The sequence below is a fragment of the Dermochelys coriacea genome, chromosome 10, assembly GCF_009764565.3.
Source record: "Dermochelys coriacea isolate rDerCor1 chromosome 10, rDerCor1.pri.v4, whole genome shotgun sequence".
In the NCBI taxonomy this organism is placed as follows: domain Eukaryota; kingdom Metazoa; phylum Chordata; order Testudines; family Dermochelyidae; genus Dermochelys; species Dermochelys coriacea.
Window position 1 is genome coordinate 43,906,828 of NC_050077.1, and position 17,785 is coordinate 43,924,612.

A 17,785-nucleotide genomic window follows, 5' to 3' on the forward strand; every position below is an offset into this window, starting at 1 on the left:
TACAGAAGTTAAATTGCATTTTATAAGGGTAGCTGGCATTAGTGATTGATAGTGGGTTAATTCTCTCTCTCTCTCTCTCTCTGTGTAAAGGAGTCCATTTAAAGGACCATATGGCTCTGGACACTAGCTAGTTGGGCCTCTTGGTGTTAACCACAATGCATGCCAACTCCTGGCACTGTCCATTTGAGACTTCCTCACTTTAAAAGTCCCTAGGTTTAAGTCACAGGTGGAGTGGTAAGTGGGGGAGACTGGGAGAAGGACCAAGACAAAACTATATTGTGGGGATTGAAAGGTTGGAAAAGATGGTGCAGAAGGGATGAATGAGACCATAAGTTGGTGGGTTTTTGTTGGTTGGGTTTTTTGTTTTGTGTTTTTAAAGCTACCCTTATCTTTCTACTCGCAGCCTCACTGGCAAAGTACTAAAATGCTACTTTGGCTGCAGTTTGTAGGCACTTCGGCCTCAATTTGCTTTCTGAACTGGTGTCTGTTAATTCTATTTCACATCTTCCTCTTCATAAAGAGTCAAAATAAACTGCTGAGAGGGCAGCGAAGCATTTGGGTGGGGAGGAAGGACTGTCTGAATAGTCAGCAAACTGTAGAAGTTTAAACTACCCAGTTCAAAATAGAGAAGATGTTGTACAACCTTTCCACCACTACTTTATTAAATGATTGCATAAAGGAAAGATGTCATATAAACCTGAAAAGTCTCACTTTTAAAAGGAAGTGTGCAACTAATGAGCCAGACTGTAATAGCAACAAGCCACAACAGTGTGCATTAGTTGGCTATTGATGTATTAATTTCTCTAATACATGCCTGGTTGTGGATTATATGAACCTAAACCTCTCTCAGCCACATATTTTGGCTCTTACCTTGCTGCTGATCAACTAGTAGAATATTAATGGTACACAGCTGTCTTAAGTAAATGCCAGTTGTAGCATCAATTCCTTTTTAATAATTCATATGTAGCAGGCTTCTTGATGAAATCTGCTGTAATGCTGTTTTAGAGAGTTCTGTCACAAGGTTTGGCATATCAGTATTCAAACTTCAGTATGTCATCAGCTCTGTTTCCATTCATGACATTCTTCTTCTGGTGGCCAGACAAAGCATACTTGCTACAATAGTCTAATCAGACTTACTGATACTTAACTTTGTGCTTGTGATACAGTACAAAATGCTTTAAAACGCATTCCAGTGCTTGCATAGATGTACTAGGAAAGTAGTTGGTCTCTTTCATAGTGGGGTGTTAATTTGCTCAGCCTGACTTCTCCTTTTCCAGATGTTGGAGAGTATGATTAAGAAGCCTCGCCCAACCCGTGCTGAGGGCAGTGACGTAGCTAATGCTGTATTGGATGGAGCAGACTGCATCATGCTGTCTGGGGAGACAGCCAAAGGAGACTATCCTCTTGAGGCTGTCCGCATGCAGCACGCTGTGAGTAGTCCCTTTGCTTGAAAGGGTAGAATTACATAGTCCAAAATGGAAACCTTTTTCCAAAGAGGTAAAGGTAGCATATATCCCACTTCCTACTTCTCACTTCATCCAGATGTCTGGTTGTCCAAATGCATTCAGAGTCAAGTAGCAATACCTAGCAGTTCTATAATGGCAGCTCCTTGTCCATGCTCCCACTAATCCCTGCTTTCTGAAAAAGTAAGTCTGTTCTCCCTTCTATTTCTTTCTCCCATTCATCTTCCTAACCTACACTTACATGGACCGTGGACTTTTAAGCCCATTATTGCCTGACCAGGAGCAGATCAGTGTGGCGCTGCCCTCTGCCACTAGATCATCAATGAGAAATGGTTTCCTTTACATGCCAGACATGCAAATGTCACTTGCCATGTGCTTTGTACTCATCACTTAGAGGCAAAGCCAAGAATTGAAGTGCAGTGCTGAGATGTCCACTTTAGTGGACTGTAAGAAACCGTAACTTATATTTATATGGCAAGGTTGAGCTTTCTTCTTTGTTACCCTGGTGGTGGTTCCCTTGAGTCCACTGCTCTAAACTCTAACTCCACTTTTGACACCACTTATGCTGTGGAGCTGCTCCAAGGATCACTTTGACCTTTTATAGAGCTCAACTCCATATACTGAAAAACCATTCAAATTGAAATAAATGAACTTGTGTGGTAAGGGAATGGGATGGTTTAAAGGGGTGATTGTTCCAGGTTTACTGCCCTGTTGCATTTGACTACTGTTTATGGGGATGTTTCTTGCATGATGACTGACAGGACTTTTTTTTTTTTTTTTACATGTTTAAACTGCCAGAAACCTCTCTGCTCTGCTTTGAGTTCACCCAGCTCATCTTCCCATTAATTTAACTTTAATGCTAAGTGTCTAGAAGTACTGATGATCTCCGGGTAACTGCTGTGAATTACAGCATTGACAATGCACTAGTTTCTCAGCTGCAATTCAGGTTATATAGATTAATAAACATAGCTACTATATGTGCATTCACGATTCCTTACAATTAACAGTGAGAAGAAAGTATACTTGTGTATTTGATTTATGTGCACTGGAACTTTTGTTCACTTAGGGACTAGATGACGAAACCCAACTGGTGTGGGCCAATGATCTTAAAGCATGTGATAGCTCTGCACTGTAAACTGTTCACTAACTGCCTGCCTAAAGATTCTCCTACTAGGAAATCTTGAGGGTTGACCCTGATACCCTAAATCTGGAAACTTGCTGCAGTAAAACTTAATTTCAGACATGAACTCTTGTGATCTAGTTTAGTTTCAGGTAATCTAGTTTGACTGACTAGCAGAAGTTCTTCAGATCTGGCCACTAGATAGTATGTAGGTACTGGTGATCTCAAGTGTTTGACCTTCCTTATTTTTTTAGTTACTGTAGGTAGATCAAAGAACATGGTCAACAGATTAATAAAAGTGGTTCTAGGCTATATTTTTCATGTAAGGCAAAATACTGCCTTTCTTAATGGATGGTGGTGTTCAGTGATATAGTCTTGAACTTCCATATTGTAGCTCATCATACCTACACTGCATTTATGCTAGGTTCTTAATTACCAGGTTAAGTTCTGAACACTTGGTTTCATAGTGGCAAAACGTATTGGAAAATTGAACCTCCAAGCATGAGGGGAAAATAAACCAGGGCACGCAGCTAAGGTGAAACTGAAGCTTCTGATGTAATGCAAAATGGATGTGCCTACTGGCTTCAGAATCAGAACCATCAAAGATTTTGTCCCCACCTTTTCTTAAACTTGGGCTTTCCCCAAATCAAACCCAGCCTGTGGAGGCATTTAGTACTGCTGCAACATTACTAGGAGTAGCTAGACACTTGTGTTTTTTCCTAAAGTGAATGCTATTAGAATAGGCCAAGTTATAACCTTGGAGCACCAACTTCTGCTTACCCCTTTTACTATGATGCAATGAGTAATTAATATTGGCACACATGGACTAAGGCTTGTCTGCACAAAAGTGCACTAAATCCCCAGGCTCAGCCAAGGGCAGTTCAAAACATTGAGGCTTTCTATTGCCTTTGGGGTGGTGGGGAGGGGGAAATCTCACTAAGCTGTCTAGAGTATCTGGGATCAAAACCTCAAATTATGGAATCTGGCTTCTGTAAGATAACACTGTGAGGCTCAGTCTCTCTACCTTTCCAGACTAACCATGTGAAATGGCAGTGTGACAGCTTACCAGCATTGACCACTGTAAAACTAAGGAGCTGCTCTTCTTTCTAGAAGAAAATGGTTTATCCTAAACCTTAGCAGGGAGTAAGGAATCTGACATGACAGTGACTGAGCTCTATAGAAATGTCTAAACAGTTCAAACAAATTCAGGTTCCCCTAGCACTTATGCAATCCCATTATCTGCAGCTCCATTTACTAGAACTGCCCTTCCTAAAAGTAGGGTCTTAATACTGGGTTGGTAAGTTGCATTTTCTCACTTCCAGAGCACAATTTTCCCCCTTTCCAGGAACATGAGGGTTTTACATGCAGTGTATGGTAACTGCATAATCCTCCTGGGTTGCTCCTGCTTTCTTCCCAGGTAACTCTTTGCCAGTGGTAAGACTGCCCAATTGCAGTGACAGCAAAATGAGCATGGACCACTTTTATCGATGCTTTCTTGGTCTAAAAGTCAAGTCAGCTGATAAGAGTAGGACCCTTATGTTCCTGCTTTCCAGCTTCTGTTATGAAAAATGTATTGTACATTTTAGCATCTTCTATAAATGTGAAGCAATACTTTGCTTAGAATCTAGTCCCTTTACACAAATTTACTTTTTTGTATTGCTACTCTATATTGCCAAAACTTTGTTACAAAATACTCCAGCAGCAAAACTGGATACTTAGCTAATGGATGTAGGCTGAAAGATCACCGACAGCTGCTACCTGTATACATAAGACAGTATGTCTATCAAACATCAGCTCAGTGGCTAGGGAGTATAGATCAGACTGGTTCTTCACACCTAAGATGAAAACAATGAAATGCTCTAGCTAGGTGCTCTCCCTCCCCATAGCTTCTAGGAATGTTTAGGGTGTTTCAGAATCTAGAAGTACTTTTTTAGGTACTAATCTAAAAGAATTTATCCCTGAGATAAATCTCTATCCCTGAGAGAGCCTGTTTAAACTTGGTGCCAGAAGTTTCTCCAGTATACTTGATATGTCCTTTCTACACCCAATGAATCTCTCTAACCTGACAGATGTGTTGGTAGAATGTAATAATTACCACTTGCTGACAACTCTGATTTCCACTGGATAACAAAAATTAACTCTAGTGGTAATCCTAATGTCCCCGAAAGGTGAGGCACAGTCCTCTAGGAGTTCAGTAGCAAGTTTCCAGATGTTGGACAGGATATCTCTCCCTGGGAAGGAAGCCACTCCCAAAATTTCCATTGGTCCTGTCAGTTTAAAAAGTTGACAGCTAATTTGGCCAGTGGGGAAAAGCAAGTCTTGAAACTCTGCCCTTGCCAGTTTGTCTAAAGAGCTCAATGAAATTCAAAGAAAGTAGGGCTATGTCTATACTCCACTGCAGTTTGGACTACAGGGGTGTTAATAGCACATACCAAAGTGCTTTGCAGTAACTCTACCGTGTGTATGCTGCAGGTGCATACTAAGATTTCTAGTTCACATTAATGTAATCCATTTTCCAAACTGAAGGGCAGTGTAGACAAACCCTAAGGGCAGGTCTACTCTACAGACTTGCATTGGCAAAGCTGCAGCACATCTGGTGAAGATACTCTAAGCCAACAGAGCGCTCTCCCGTTGGCTTAATCGTGACTGCTTCTCACAGAGGTGGAGTTATGTCAGTGGGAGAACTTCTGCCGCTGACATAGTGCTGCCTACACGGGGTTACGGTCAGTGTAACTGTCACTCAAGGGCAGGTGTCTCAAACTCAAATGACCATGAGGACTAGTACATTGGCTGGAGGGCTGCATTACTGACCGCTCCACCCCCTGCCCCCAAGGGGATTCAGTGCACAGGGGGCTCAGGGTGCAGGGGGTTGGGGTGTGGCAGGGGGCTCAGGGCAGAGGGTCAGGATGCAGGGTGTGGCAGCAGATTCAGGGCAGGGGTGTGGGATGCAGCAGGGAGCTCAGGGCAGGGGTGCGGGGGGAACTGCAGGGAGCTGGCAGGCCACAGGAAATAGCCCGTGGGCCTTGTGTTTGAGACTCCTGCTCAAGGGTATGGGATTTCTTTCACGCCTCTGAGTTTTATGTAGCTAAACTGAAGTATGTAGTTTAGACTAAGGGCTTATTTACACTGGCAATTTATAGCAGTGCAACTTTCTCACTCGGGTGTAGAAAAACACCCCCCAGAGCACAGTGAATTTCAGTGCTGTAAAGCGCTAGTGTAAACAGTGCACCAGTGCTGGGAGCTATGCCTCTTGTGGAGGTGGCTCTGCCATGACTACACAAGCCACGGTAAAGCGCTGCCTTGGCTTTTATATGCAGGCAAACAGTTGTTGCACAGGCAGGTCATGGCATTTTCATAGCATGTTGGGGGTGTGACAGGAGAGCCTCAGAAGGAAAAAGGTTGAGAACACCTGATTTAGGTGTCTCAGTCTGAATTATTGTTACAAAGGCTGGAGACCGGGAGTCAGGATTTCCAAATCCTCTGGGATATCTAGACAAGCTGCTTAACTTGTAACTTAAATGAAGGAAAAATATAAGATACGGATAACGGTGACAATTCATTATCATTTGTAAAGTGCTTGTCCTCACCTGGAAAGTCCCACAGAGTGAAGTATCTCTATTTAGATGGATTTAGTCTGTCTAAAGCCTCCATTTGTCTTGCTTGCTATAAATAACTTCAGCTAGTAATCTTGAAGAGATTATCAACTTTTCTGCATGCTTTTTCTAGTAAACTCTGCATACCTTCTTTATATGGTTGTGAAGGGCTAGCATTGCCTAGTCAGACAAGAATTCTTGTCTTAAAAATGCTTTGTTAGGCATACTTACTGACCTGTATAAAATTCCTAGATTATATACAAACTCACTTGGAATATCCATGGACTGTCTGTAAACTGGATGCGGAAGCTTCTCATGACAGCTTCATTCTATGAAAAAAACTAGAAGCATCTTCTGTAATTCTACACTTGACTAAGTAGAGTACATACAAATATTAAATGAGGGTTTCTGTACTCTACATTTTTTTTTAGAGAAAACAGCCATATAAGGAAGACTTGTTTCTATACTATAAACAGTATTACTAAAGGGTAAGGTGGTGCAACTGTAAAGATTGTTTCTTGGCTCGTCTTTAAGGTAACAGCCAAACCATAAAATGAGCCCACCTTCTTTGCTTGCAAAGAATGAGATGGAAGGTGGTGGCATTGTTAACAATTGGACTGTTCTTCTATAGAAGATTATTCTAACAGTGCTCTGGGCCATTAGAAGGTGGGGATGAACATGTATACCGTGCATTCTACTACTATCCGTTCTCTGGCATACCTAAAAGTTGAGCCCCTGGTAAAGTGCAGAAGCAGGACCTACAGCAAGCTGACACTTAAGGCTTGTCTACACTGTATGGGAGAGTGATTTCTAAAGCCCACTGTTGTACGTTAATTGGTGAACTTAACGTAGTACTGTTTAAAAAAATATATATATATAAAATTGCACCGAGGAACTTACAGTGTGCACCAGCAGTGTCTACATTGACCAATTAATGTGCTTTACAAATCATGCCCCATAAAGTGCATTACCCCACCATGTAGATATGCCCTTAGCATATAATTAGATGAGCAGTTTTCATAAGGAAGTGGCCCCCCCACCTTCCTTAGCCTAAACAAATACAGACAATTCAAAAAATTTAGCCTGACTTCAGGCCTTGGGACAGCATGACTGTAAAGCTCTCTGTACTTGAGGCTCTTTGAGAGCAACTATCAAAATAATGTAGCAGAAAAGGTCCCATTCTGAAAACACATGATTTGATGTACTAACTCGCTGTAAGAAATGGCACTGAATGTCCACTAGCCTTGATAATGTTAGAATTCTAACCATGTTTGTCTATATTAAATCTTAACCTCCGAGCCAAAGGAAGTTTCACAATCCTACCTCTAACATTCTTTGCCTGCATGACTATGACAATTAAGCAAATTAACTCAATATCACATTACTCTCTGGTGTATCTCTTTCCTTCTTTCTGTCACTCCTTTCTTCTCCCTCCCTCTTACCCCGGCCTGCAGATCGCTCGCGAGGCTGAGGCTGCAATTTTTCACCGTCAGCTGTTTGAAGAACTTTTCCGCATCACTGCTAACAACAGGGACCCTGCTGATGCCATGGCTGTAGGCGCTGTGGAGGCCTCTTTTAAGTGCTTAGCTCCAGCTCTGATAGTTCTGACCGAGTCTGGCAGGTAGGGCTCAGAAAGGGCAAGAAAGACTTAGGCTCTAAAGATAAATAAGCATTTTCACTCCACAGAGCGTGCATTAGAGATGCTCTAACCAAGACAAACTTCTTGTGCTTCAGGCCACGTTTCGATGGGTAGAAACACATTCCACTATAAGACAATAGGACACACCCTGTGAGCAGCTCTTATAGTTCAAATCTTCAGCTTGGCATACACTAGCAGAATCTGAGTTTACATCATCCTTATAGTACAGCAGGATTGGAGGTATTTAGAAGCAGAGCAAGAGTGCCTGGCAGTTGGCATGGATGTGAAGAGTGTGCTGGCCAGGCAGGGTGGGGTGATTTGGCAGGTGTCACAGAATTCAGAAGAGAAACCTCTTGATATCAATTATCTGGTGGGTGAACGTTTACTAAATAGCATACGCCGATTGCTAATTTGAGGTTGCACAAGCAGTGTGCTTGGCTAAACAGATGACCGCCACCAGCATGGTACCATACACTAATCTGGACATGCTAGTATAAAACTGATTGGTAAATCTTCTGAATATCAAAATAAAGGTTATGCTATTGGCATCCTGCTGGGCATGGCACCTCACCTTATCCTGTCACCTGAGCGCTGACTGACATGAATGTCGTCTTCCCCGAATGCGTGTTGCTCTTATAGATTGCTCGTGAGGCCGAAGCCGCCATCTTTCACAGGCAATTGTTTGAGGAACTACGTCGGCTGGCCCCTCTGAACCGTGACCCTACGGAAGCCGCCGCTGTTGGTGCTGTAGAAGCTTCCTTCAAGTGCTGCAGTGGGGCTATTATCATCCTCACCAAGTCTGGAAGGTAGGAGGTGAAAGGTTCCCTCAAGTCAAATGGACTTCAATGACCAGGGTGGGGGTAAAGGACACCTTCAAAAGTGTGGTGGCTTTTTTTTAAGAATGAATGAAATGGTAACACTGAAGCAGCTAGAAAACCAGGCAACTTCAAAGCTAAGGTCATCAGTCTGCAATACCCAGTTCCACTAAGAAGATGGACAAACATTTCAGAAATCTGCAGATATTTAGTCTAATTCAGTTCTTCAGCATTCGTCAACCATCTTGGCATCAGCACCAAGCACGTAGAATTTTTTTTCCTGCTGATAATATTGCATCTTTGTTGCCAGTAAAGCTGGCTGGAAAACTTTTGACTGGAAACATCTTTTGAAAGTTTGTGTTTAGTCACTGTAACCAGACAAATCTTGGATTTTGACAGTAGGCCAGAAGTTCACTGGATGCAGAATCTAGCTTTTTGAATAAGGCAGTACCTTTCAACCTACATTTCCAGCTGAGTTGACTACAGTGACAGCAAAAATAAAGACCTGCCTGACATGGCATCACTGGCTAAACCATTATTAGAATTTTGAATCCTCCTGTCTTCTAGTCCTATGACCATACAGCAGACTTCAAGCACAGGACTACTGGGCCTGGCTTAGAGAGGCTTGTTTAAACAGGAGGCTAAAAATACAGAAGTTGGTTCCCTTTTGTAGGTTAACACTTCTTAATGTCTATCCTGCTTGGCTGTATAGTCTAAGATCAGTGTATTGAAGACAATAAAGCAAGGCCTAAAGTATCCAACAGACAAACTTGTGGAATATGCCTCTAATACTAGGTTCACCCAATGCCTATTTCCTGCACCAGCTTCCACCGCTTAGTGCCAACAGCGTGCAAGGCGCTAGTTCATGGAACAACACCCTGGAGTGTTTTGGGATTGACAAATGTTAATGCTGTTACAGTCGCCTGTGGCTATAAAATGCAGGAAAGCACAGTAAGTGGTCTTAAACCCAGCCCATCAGCTTCTAGTTTCTCCAAACTGAGAACTGAGTTGCTCTTCTCAAAGCAAGTTTTGGCTAACGATAAGTTTTTTTTTTTTGTTTTTTTTTGTTTTTTTTTTTTTTGTAGGTGTTTTTGTTTGGGGTTTTTTGCTTGTTTTGTGCCTCTTCCTCCCCCCCCCAAAAAAACATCCTGATGGCCCTCCAGATGGGCATTATGAACTTTCACCCTGAATCTGGACCCTGCAGGGAGTGGTACAACTGACGTGTCATTTAAACATATTCGGCACCTATTCTGCATGAAGAACTGCCAGTTGTAAATTCTTCACTTTAAAGAAATTTTCAAGCTGGTGCTTGCTTTATTGCTGCAGAACAGGGAATAATAGCTGGAAGCATGAGAGCTTGCGTCCTTCTTGTACTTGTGCTTCCAATGTTTCTGTATAAAGGGTTCCAGCCAGCCTTACACTTGACCTTTTCTGAAAAGATCTGAACTTTGATATTTAAATATTTTTAGCTCTGGATTCTGTTACAACCTCTGAATACCTGGGTCTCCTTGAGCCACTGGAAGGCTTTTCTGACAGTAGAAAGGGTTTATCAGAGTGGCTGGGTTGATGAAACTGGAACTGCTGTCTTGTAATCAACAAAAACTTTGACTGGAAATCTTTAGTATTAAGCATCTTTGCTGAAGTTTGATTCACAAGAACTCGACCATAAGAATCTAGTTGAAACACAAGTGTATAATTCTGTTCTATGCTACATTTTTGAGCAGTAAAATATAACTATCAATATCATGGCCTTTTTCAGTTCCTGACGGTTTCTGTTTAATCCCTGAGCATGCACCACCTTCCAGAATTTAACTTCCCTCCCAGTAGGAAGGGGTGACACCTGTACCAGTGCTCCAGCTTCTACTGCTAGAGACTGAGACTACAAATAAGCATCATTTGTGCCTACCATCCCATATTTACTAGATGTCCCACATAAATATTTCCATTTTTTACCATATTTGCTTCCAGATCCTTGCATAAAAACCAAGTTGGGCAACAGATCCTAGCAGGATGGGCCTATTATGTTATCTGCATTCATCTTTAAGCAGGTGAAAAGGGGATTTCTCCCTATGTATCTGACCTGAGCTGTTTTTGTTTAATAAAAAACAAAACACTGATTCAAAGAACCTTAGAGCTCCCTAGGTTTTTCCCTAGTTTCCCTCTAATAGTGGCTCCTGATTGCCTTGAAAATAGCCTGCTCTGGCAAGTCTCCTGTTAACACTTCAGTGACTGTGCACAGGGTATGATGCAGCAGACATCATTCCTTCTACCTGCCTCCCCTTCCCTTTTTCAAGGGAAAGGATTCTAGATCCTTCAGAAGAATTTGATTTCTTGTGACTGCAATTCTGCCACAACTCTCCCAGGCAAATTATCTGAACTCTGTGGATGCTCTGGAAATGCCGATGACTCCCCAAAATGGTGTGGTTTTTTTGGTTTTGTTGTGGCTTTTTGCAACAATGCATTCCTTCTCCCTCACCAGGGACTGAATATTGCCTTTGCCAGCCATGGGAGCAAGGGATACTATCTAACTCTGAGTAAGATTCCACCTAACCCTGTGATCAGATATGCATAAATGAAAACTAGACTGAAACCAGCTCCTATCTGGTGAGCTGTTACCACTACTTACATCCCCGTGCACAGTTTATTTGCAGTGATTTCCCCCCCCCCCCCCCCCCGCCCCCAAAACTTAGGGTTTCTTCTTTGTCAACCTTAATAGCATAATAACAGGTTTCAGAGTAGCAGCTGTGTTAGTCTTTATTCACAAAAAAGAAAAGGAGTACTTGTGGCACCTTAGACTAACAAATTTATTTGTTATAGCATAATAGGTGATATTTGGAAGACTTTAGTTCTCCTCTGCTACCCATGAAAAGAGGAGCACTCAGGCCAAACCTTCACTGTTTTTGCTCTGAAGAGAACGGGATTCATGCATGCTGCCTGAAGTGCCAAAGGGTCAAAACCACATGACTATGACACACAGAATGGCAGCAAAATAAAAGCCACACAATATCTGCCCACCTTGACATTACTGCCAGCAGAGCTACAACACCCAGTGCAGGAAACATCTACCTTCAGTTTTTTTGAAACCAAAGAGAGTTTAGGAAACTTTACTCTACACTTAAGTGGGATGACACCAGGTTTGGAGAGAAGGGGGAAGAGACTCCCCACTCCAACAGATGGTTTGCTATGCCCTAAAGCGAGACAGATAGTGTGGACCTGAGGCAGTCCTTCCAGGAAAGGATGCTGTGTAGCATGTCCTCTATTGTAGGTCGGGGGACTGAGAGGACCAGTCTGGCCTTCAAACTAAACTTGCATGATTTTTATTGCAAGTAGTCTTCCTGGCCAAAGTGTGCAAAATATCCAAGCAGTGGTTATCATTAGCTGTTTCCATGCCACTCAGTCTCCACATAAGTGAAGATAGCACCTACTTATAAGAAGTGCCATGATCATTTCTCCGATCTTGTCTTCTGTACACTGCGCTTGCTGTGAACACTTGAAGTTTCTCAAACTCTTGTTGGGCTGCCATATATGGGATGCTTTTAGAGGTTAATTCTACCTTCAATTTTGTTCTCCCTCCTATTAGATCTGCTCACCTGGTGTCCAGGTTCCGCCCACGTGCTCCTATCATTGCTGTGACTCGTAATGGACAGACAGCACGCCAGGCCCATCTGTACCGTGGCATTTTCCCTGTGTTGTGCAAAGAACCCACCCATGATGCATGGGCTGAGGATGTGGATCTCAGAGTTAACCTTGGCATGAATGTTGGTGAGTTATGTTGCTTTATCTTTACTCTGGTCAGGTAACTGATGGCTTATGGAAGAACCAGCCCTTCAAAAAACCTCTAGTTGGGGGCATCTTTTGCCATATGGCAGAGCCTTAAGGCTGTTAATGAGGAGAAATACTGCTTGTGACCAACGAATGGGCCTCCTACAATCACATCTCCTTAGCCAGATCTGGTACTCTAACTTCATACTGAAAACCGCTTCCCCCTTCACAACAGGCCTTGATTTTTAATAGCTTTAATGGAAAGCTGTACAGACAAATGCTTATTGGTGAGTGGCCACCTTTATTTGCGCTTTTTTTTTTTTAACCAAACCAACCTTGGGCTGAGGTAAAGGGTACTCCTCCCACTGTTACAGGGCACTTTGGATTAACTGACAAAGGCCCAACACCAAAGTTCACAATGGGCTGTATGAACTGGAATTTCATCTAGTGGCGGCCCCTGTAGCTGAGTGTAAGGTCTCAAGATGGAACAAATGGTGTAGGACAGAGGTGAGGTGTCCTTTTGTGGTAGATCAAACCATGATTGCTGAAGTGCTCTTACTGCTAGGACAGCTGAGTCCTTTAGCCTGGTGTAATGATGTCATCTCGTGGCATGAAGGGGGTATGTGAACAAGAACTAGGTGAAGCCCTTAGAATGTAAAGAGCAGCTACTATAGCTAAATGAGGTCCAAGATAGCTACTAAATCCATGCAGTAGCTCTGGTAACCCCCCCTCCAGTACATTTGGACTTACAAGAAAGAAATGGTATTCCTTGTCTCTGGATGCAGACCTGTTGTGGAAGACATGCTAAAACCTAGTGATATTGAGTCTACTGTACGTTATGGCATCTAATGGAACAGTTGGCATGAGCTTGGTTTGCAGATATTCACAAATCTTTCTCTTCCAGGCAAAGCACGTGGCTTCTTCAAGACTGGCGATCTTGTCATTGTACTTACAGGATGGCGCCCTGGGTCAGGCTACACCAACACCATGCGTGTGGTGCCAGTTCCATGAACACCAATTCTCAAACTCTCCCCAGCAACACCTTCCCTCTCCCCCACTTTCTTCTCCTCTGCTCTACTCCCTTGCCGTAGGCTGGCAATTGCTTGCAATGTTATCCGTGTGTAGAGTGGATATAGGTTGCTAAACACCACCAAATGCAGCAGCGGGGGAAGGAGGACCTTTGTCACTCTAAAAGAATACTTGAAATGTTTTAGTTTTTGGAAAAGTAAATGAACTTTTTCCCTAAGGTGATTCTGCCCTGACGTAGTTGGGAGTTGATGTAGGAAATTCCTGCGTGGTGACTGAACTTGTGCTGTTCATCCTCCTCTTTGTAGACTGGATACTGTTTTAAGGGTGAATACTGTGTCTTTCCCTGCACCTTTTCTCAGGAGTGCAGGGGAAGGAGGCAATAACAATGTGATCGTCTGAGTTCCAATGTTAACACTCTGCAACAAGCAGAGTACAGCTCTGTACCCTGTAGGTTCAGATAATCATCAGCTTAATTCAATGCCTCTCTTCTACTGCCGTGTCCTCCTAATTACTCCCACACTGCAAACTTGTATTGTCACCAGTGCACTCCAGTTGAAGAGCTGTGGTAGATTAAGTCATGGATCTATGTAGCCACACTTGAACACACTTGCAGTATGTAAACTAGTCTTCTTGTCTCCCCCTCTGGATTTACAGTGGCTCTCTGCACTCCATAGTTTAAACTCCACTACAGATACATCCAGTATCTAACACACCCCAATGGATGTTGATAAAGGGTTAAGCACATCTTAATCTTTCAAGTCCTAAAATAGCAACTTTTATGAGACAGATTACTGTGTATCCCCCTCTCAATGCAAATGGAGAGAACGACTCCAGGGTTCCAGTATACCCAGAAAGCAGTGATAGAAACCTCCAGCACAGACCAAAGTCTGAGATGCAATTCAGGCCTGGGTTCCTTCTGAGTCACTTAGTTTGTCATTTCTGGGCAGCAGGGAGAAATAGAACAAGGATAAAACAGGGGTTTTGCTCTTAAAGGGTTGAGTGCTGCATTTCCACTTCCTGTGCTGCTGAGCTCCTTGTGCTCCTACTGCAATGTTGCGTATCTGTCTGAGTTGAGTAGTCATGTTTCCTGAGAGCATTCTCCTATGTTGTAAATCTGGACAAGTTATTTACTGTAACAGGTGTATTGGGTGGTAGAGCACAACTATGTACATCAATAAAGAAAAGCTGAAGCACCCATCAGACTTCTGCTCTTGCTTGGTTTTTCCACTGGCAAGGTGGAGTCCTTTGTGAAGAAAAGATTACTAAGCTGACCAGCTGAAACACATCAATGCTTGCATACAATGTCTGAAAACTAAAGGAGGAAAAACCTATTTTCCATATTAGTTGAAAGCTATTTTATCTTTGGTTGTGGAAGGAATTCTCAATACTGTAGTTGTTGCATTGGAGCTAGATGGTAGAGCCCTCAGATGTGCCAAACCTATTGTAACTTCAGACATAGCTGTCTCTTGTGCAGACATAAAGATCACTTTATGCTACTTCACTTCCCAATCCAGTGTGGTAAATGGAGCAAAGCAGCTGCCATCTACCCACCAATTTGCATCACAGTGCAGCTGGATGCTACACATGTAACTCTTAAGTTTCTAAAACTTTCTAGTGCGAGTCTTCAAGTACCAATGTCTTGATATGCGAATGAGTCTTGCCCTGTGTGCTTCTGCTGTTCTGTCCTAACAAAACAAGGGCTGCCAAATTTTAAAAATAGTACATCAGAATGTAGTAATTGATATCTAGTAATCTAGACTTCTGTTTCATTGTTCAGAAGCACCATTTGATACAAAACCCAAACTTGCTGCTACTCAAGTAGCACTTGATTTGCCAGGGCTAAATGTGTTTGAGGGAGGAGGGGAGCATAAAAAGAGGGGCCTTGCAGGGAAAACATGGCTCAATATTCTCCACACCAGTGGTTCTCAACCGGGTTACACAAGTCTTCCAAGGGGTACGTCAGCTCATCTAGATATTTGCCTAGTTTTACAACAGGCAGAGGTGAAAGTAAGCCAGTACACCCCGGTACAGCATAACAGGACCGGCTTTCCGAGACAGCAATTTAAAGCTTGGGGGGGGCCCTGCGGCAGGAATTTAAAGGGCACCGGAGCACCAACTGCCACTACCCTCCTGGGGCCCTTTAAATCCCTGCCTGAGCCCTGCTGCCAAAGCCCTGGGGTAGTGGTAGAGGGGCTCCAGAGGGGATTTAAAGGGTTAGGGCGGTAGGGGCGGCTAGAGCCCCAAGCCCTTTAAATCCCTGCCTGAGCCCTGCTGCCCTGGGGTAGGGGAGGAGGGGCCCTGGCCGGGATTTAAAGAGCCCCGGAGCTCCAGCCGCTGCTCCTGCCCCAGCCCTTTAAATCCCCGCCAGAGCCCTGCTGCCAAAGCCCTGGGGTAGTGGCCGTGGGGCTCCGGCCGGCATTTAAAGGGCCAGAGCCCTTTAAATCCCCGATGGAGCCCAGCTACTGCTACCTCAGGGCTCAGGCAGGGCTTTAAAGGGCTCGGGGCTCCGCAGATACTACCACAGAGGAGCCCCAGGCCCTTTAAAGCTCTGCCAGAGCCCCAGGGTGGCAGTAGCAGCTGGGAGCCCCTAAGGTTCCTCAAAGATTTAAAAGGGCCTGAGCTCCACTGCAGTAGCAAGATTTAAAGGGCCTGAGGATTTAAGGCTCTGCCGCTTCTGGTTGAGGCCACGTCCCCTGCTCAGGACTCTGACGTCCTAGTTCACCCCTGACAACAGGCTACATAAAAAGCACTGGAAGTCAGTTCAAACTAAAATTTCATACAGAGAACCTTATATTGCTCTAGATACTATGCACTGAAATGAAGTACAATATTTGTATTCCAATTGACTTTTATAGTAAAAATGAGAAAGTAAGCACTTATTCAGTAGTAATGTGCTGTGACAGTAGTAACGTGCTGTGACACTTAAGTGGGTTTTTTGTCTGTTTTTGTAAGCAAGTCGTTTAAGTGAGGTGAAACGGGGGTGGGGTATGCAAGACAAATCCTACTCCTGAAAGGGGTAGAGTAGTCTGGAAAGGTTTAGAGACTCTGATCTACGCTGCTAGCTTATTCCTAGAAATGGACAACATGGAGCTGTTTCACTTAAATTCCTCACCCCCGCTCTTAATAAGCTGTGAACTTTGAATACTCTTCTCTGGGCAAATGTTTTGTACCTGACTTAATACAAGCAATATATATGGAGAGCAAACTAATTTGTGTGCATGTAGAGGGCTTAAGCATCTACAGATAAATAAGGCAAGGGGAGGAGTAGGTGTTCAGGGCCTTAATCAGACATCAAGGACCTTGCTTACTGCCTATGGCAGGATGGAATCAATCGAGCTGGCCACCATAAAAGGGTAGAGCTCTCCTGAAAGAGGGCTAGTGCCAGCTCACACTTGGACTAGGGTAATAGAACACCACCCTTCCTTGAACTTGGAAGTGTTCCACTCCTTAAAGTGTAGGGAGAGGGAAGGATGAACCAGCTGCCTTTGGGTTGCAAGGTTCCAGATTAAGGTGATAACTGTAGATGTGCAAAACTACTTAAGTGAGATGTTTCACAAACCACTAGCTGGCATAGCTGTTGAGTAAATAGTCTCTTGGGGCAAGACATTGTAGCCGCAAAAAGAAAAGGAGTACGTGTGGCACCTTAGAGACTAACAAATTTATTTGAGCATAAGCTTTCGTGAGCTACAGCTCACTTCATCGGATGCATTCAGTGGAAATTTTCCACTCTTTTCTACTCTTCCTTTTGCGGATACAGACTAACATGGCTGCTACTCTGAAACCTGTCATATCTGAAAGGCATCCTTGTTTGAAACCCACTGCCTGGTAAATGACTAGGAGACGGGCTGTCTGCCTCAGACGCTATCCATTAGAATCTTGCCTAGTCAAGCTGGAGCCCATGTCTAGCAAGTTTTGTCTCTAGACCCTTCTTTCCCTTACTGGGCTGGAACTCTTATCTTGAGGCCTATTCCTACATCTTTTGCATTCCATTCTCTGGCTATGCTAAGTGTGAGGGCTCTGGCTGGGGGTGAGGGCTGGGGCAGATGGTTGGAGAGGACTAGGGGTGAGGGATCCACGGTGCAGGAGGGGTCTCAGGGCTGGGTTGCGGGGGGAAGAGAGGACTCCTTCCCCTGCCTGCCCTCTTTCTGCAGCAGCAGGGGGTTAGGGGAAGAGGTGCGCAGCTTAGCAGGAATTTGGGCCTAGAATAACTTGCTGTGCTACAGCACACTTCACTACCTCTGAAGAAGCTTATAACAGCACTGGCCAAGGCATTTTTTTTTTTTTTTAAAAGTGAAACAGTGTTACAGAACATCCTTCTCTGCTGTTAGATTATCCACTGGTCATTTTCTATATCCATGTTTCTT

General features: G+C 43.7%; 1 protein-coding gene across 4 annotated transcripts in view; it reads left to right on the plus strand.

Moving 5' to 3' along the window:
• PKM (pyruvate kinase M1/2) overlaps window positions 1-14,616 on the plus strand; it is a 40,653-nt gene extending 26,037 nt beyond the window's left edge. For 2 of the 4 annotated variants that reach the window (XM_038418814.2, XM_038418813.2), the window contains exons 8-11: window positions 1,278-1,430; window positions 7,631-7,797; window positions 12,211-12,392; window positions 13,297-14,616. In XM_038418814.2, coding sequence (XP_038274742.1) covers window positions 1,278-1,430; window positions 7,631-7,797; window positions 12,211-12,392; window positions 13,297-13,403 — 609 coding nt within the window. In that variant the 3' untranslated portion in view covers window positions 13,404-14,616. Of the gene's footprint in view, window positions 1-1,277; window positions 1,431-7,630; window positions 7,798-8,454; window positions 8,622-12,210; window positions 12,393-13,296 lie in introns of all 4 variants that reach the window. The other 2 variants (XM_038418812.2, XM_038418811.2) reach the window with 1 other exon arrangement.
• The last annotated feature ends 3,169 nt before the right edge of the window (window positions 14,617-17,785 follow it).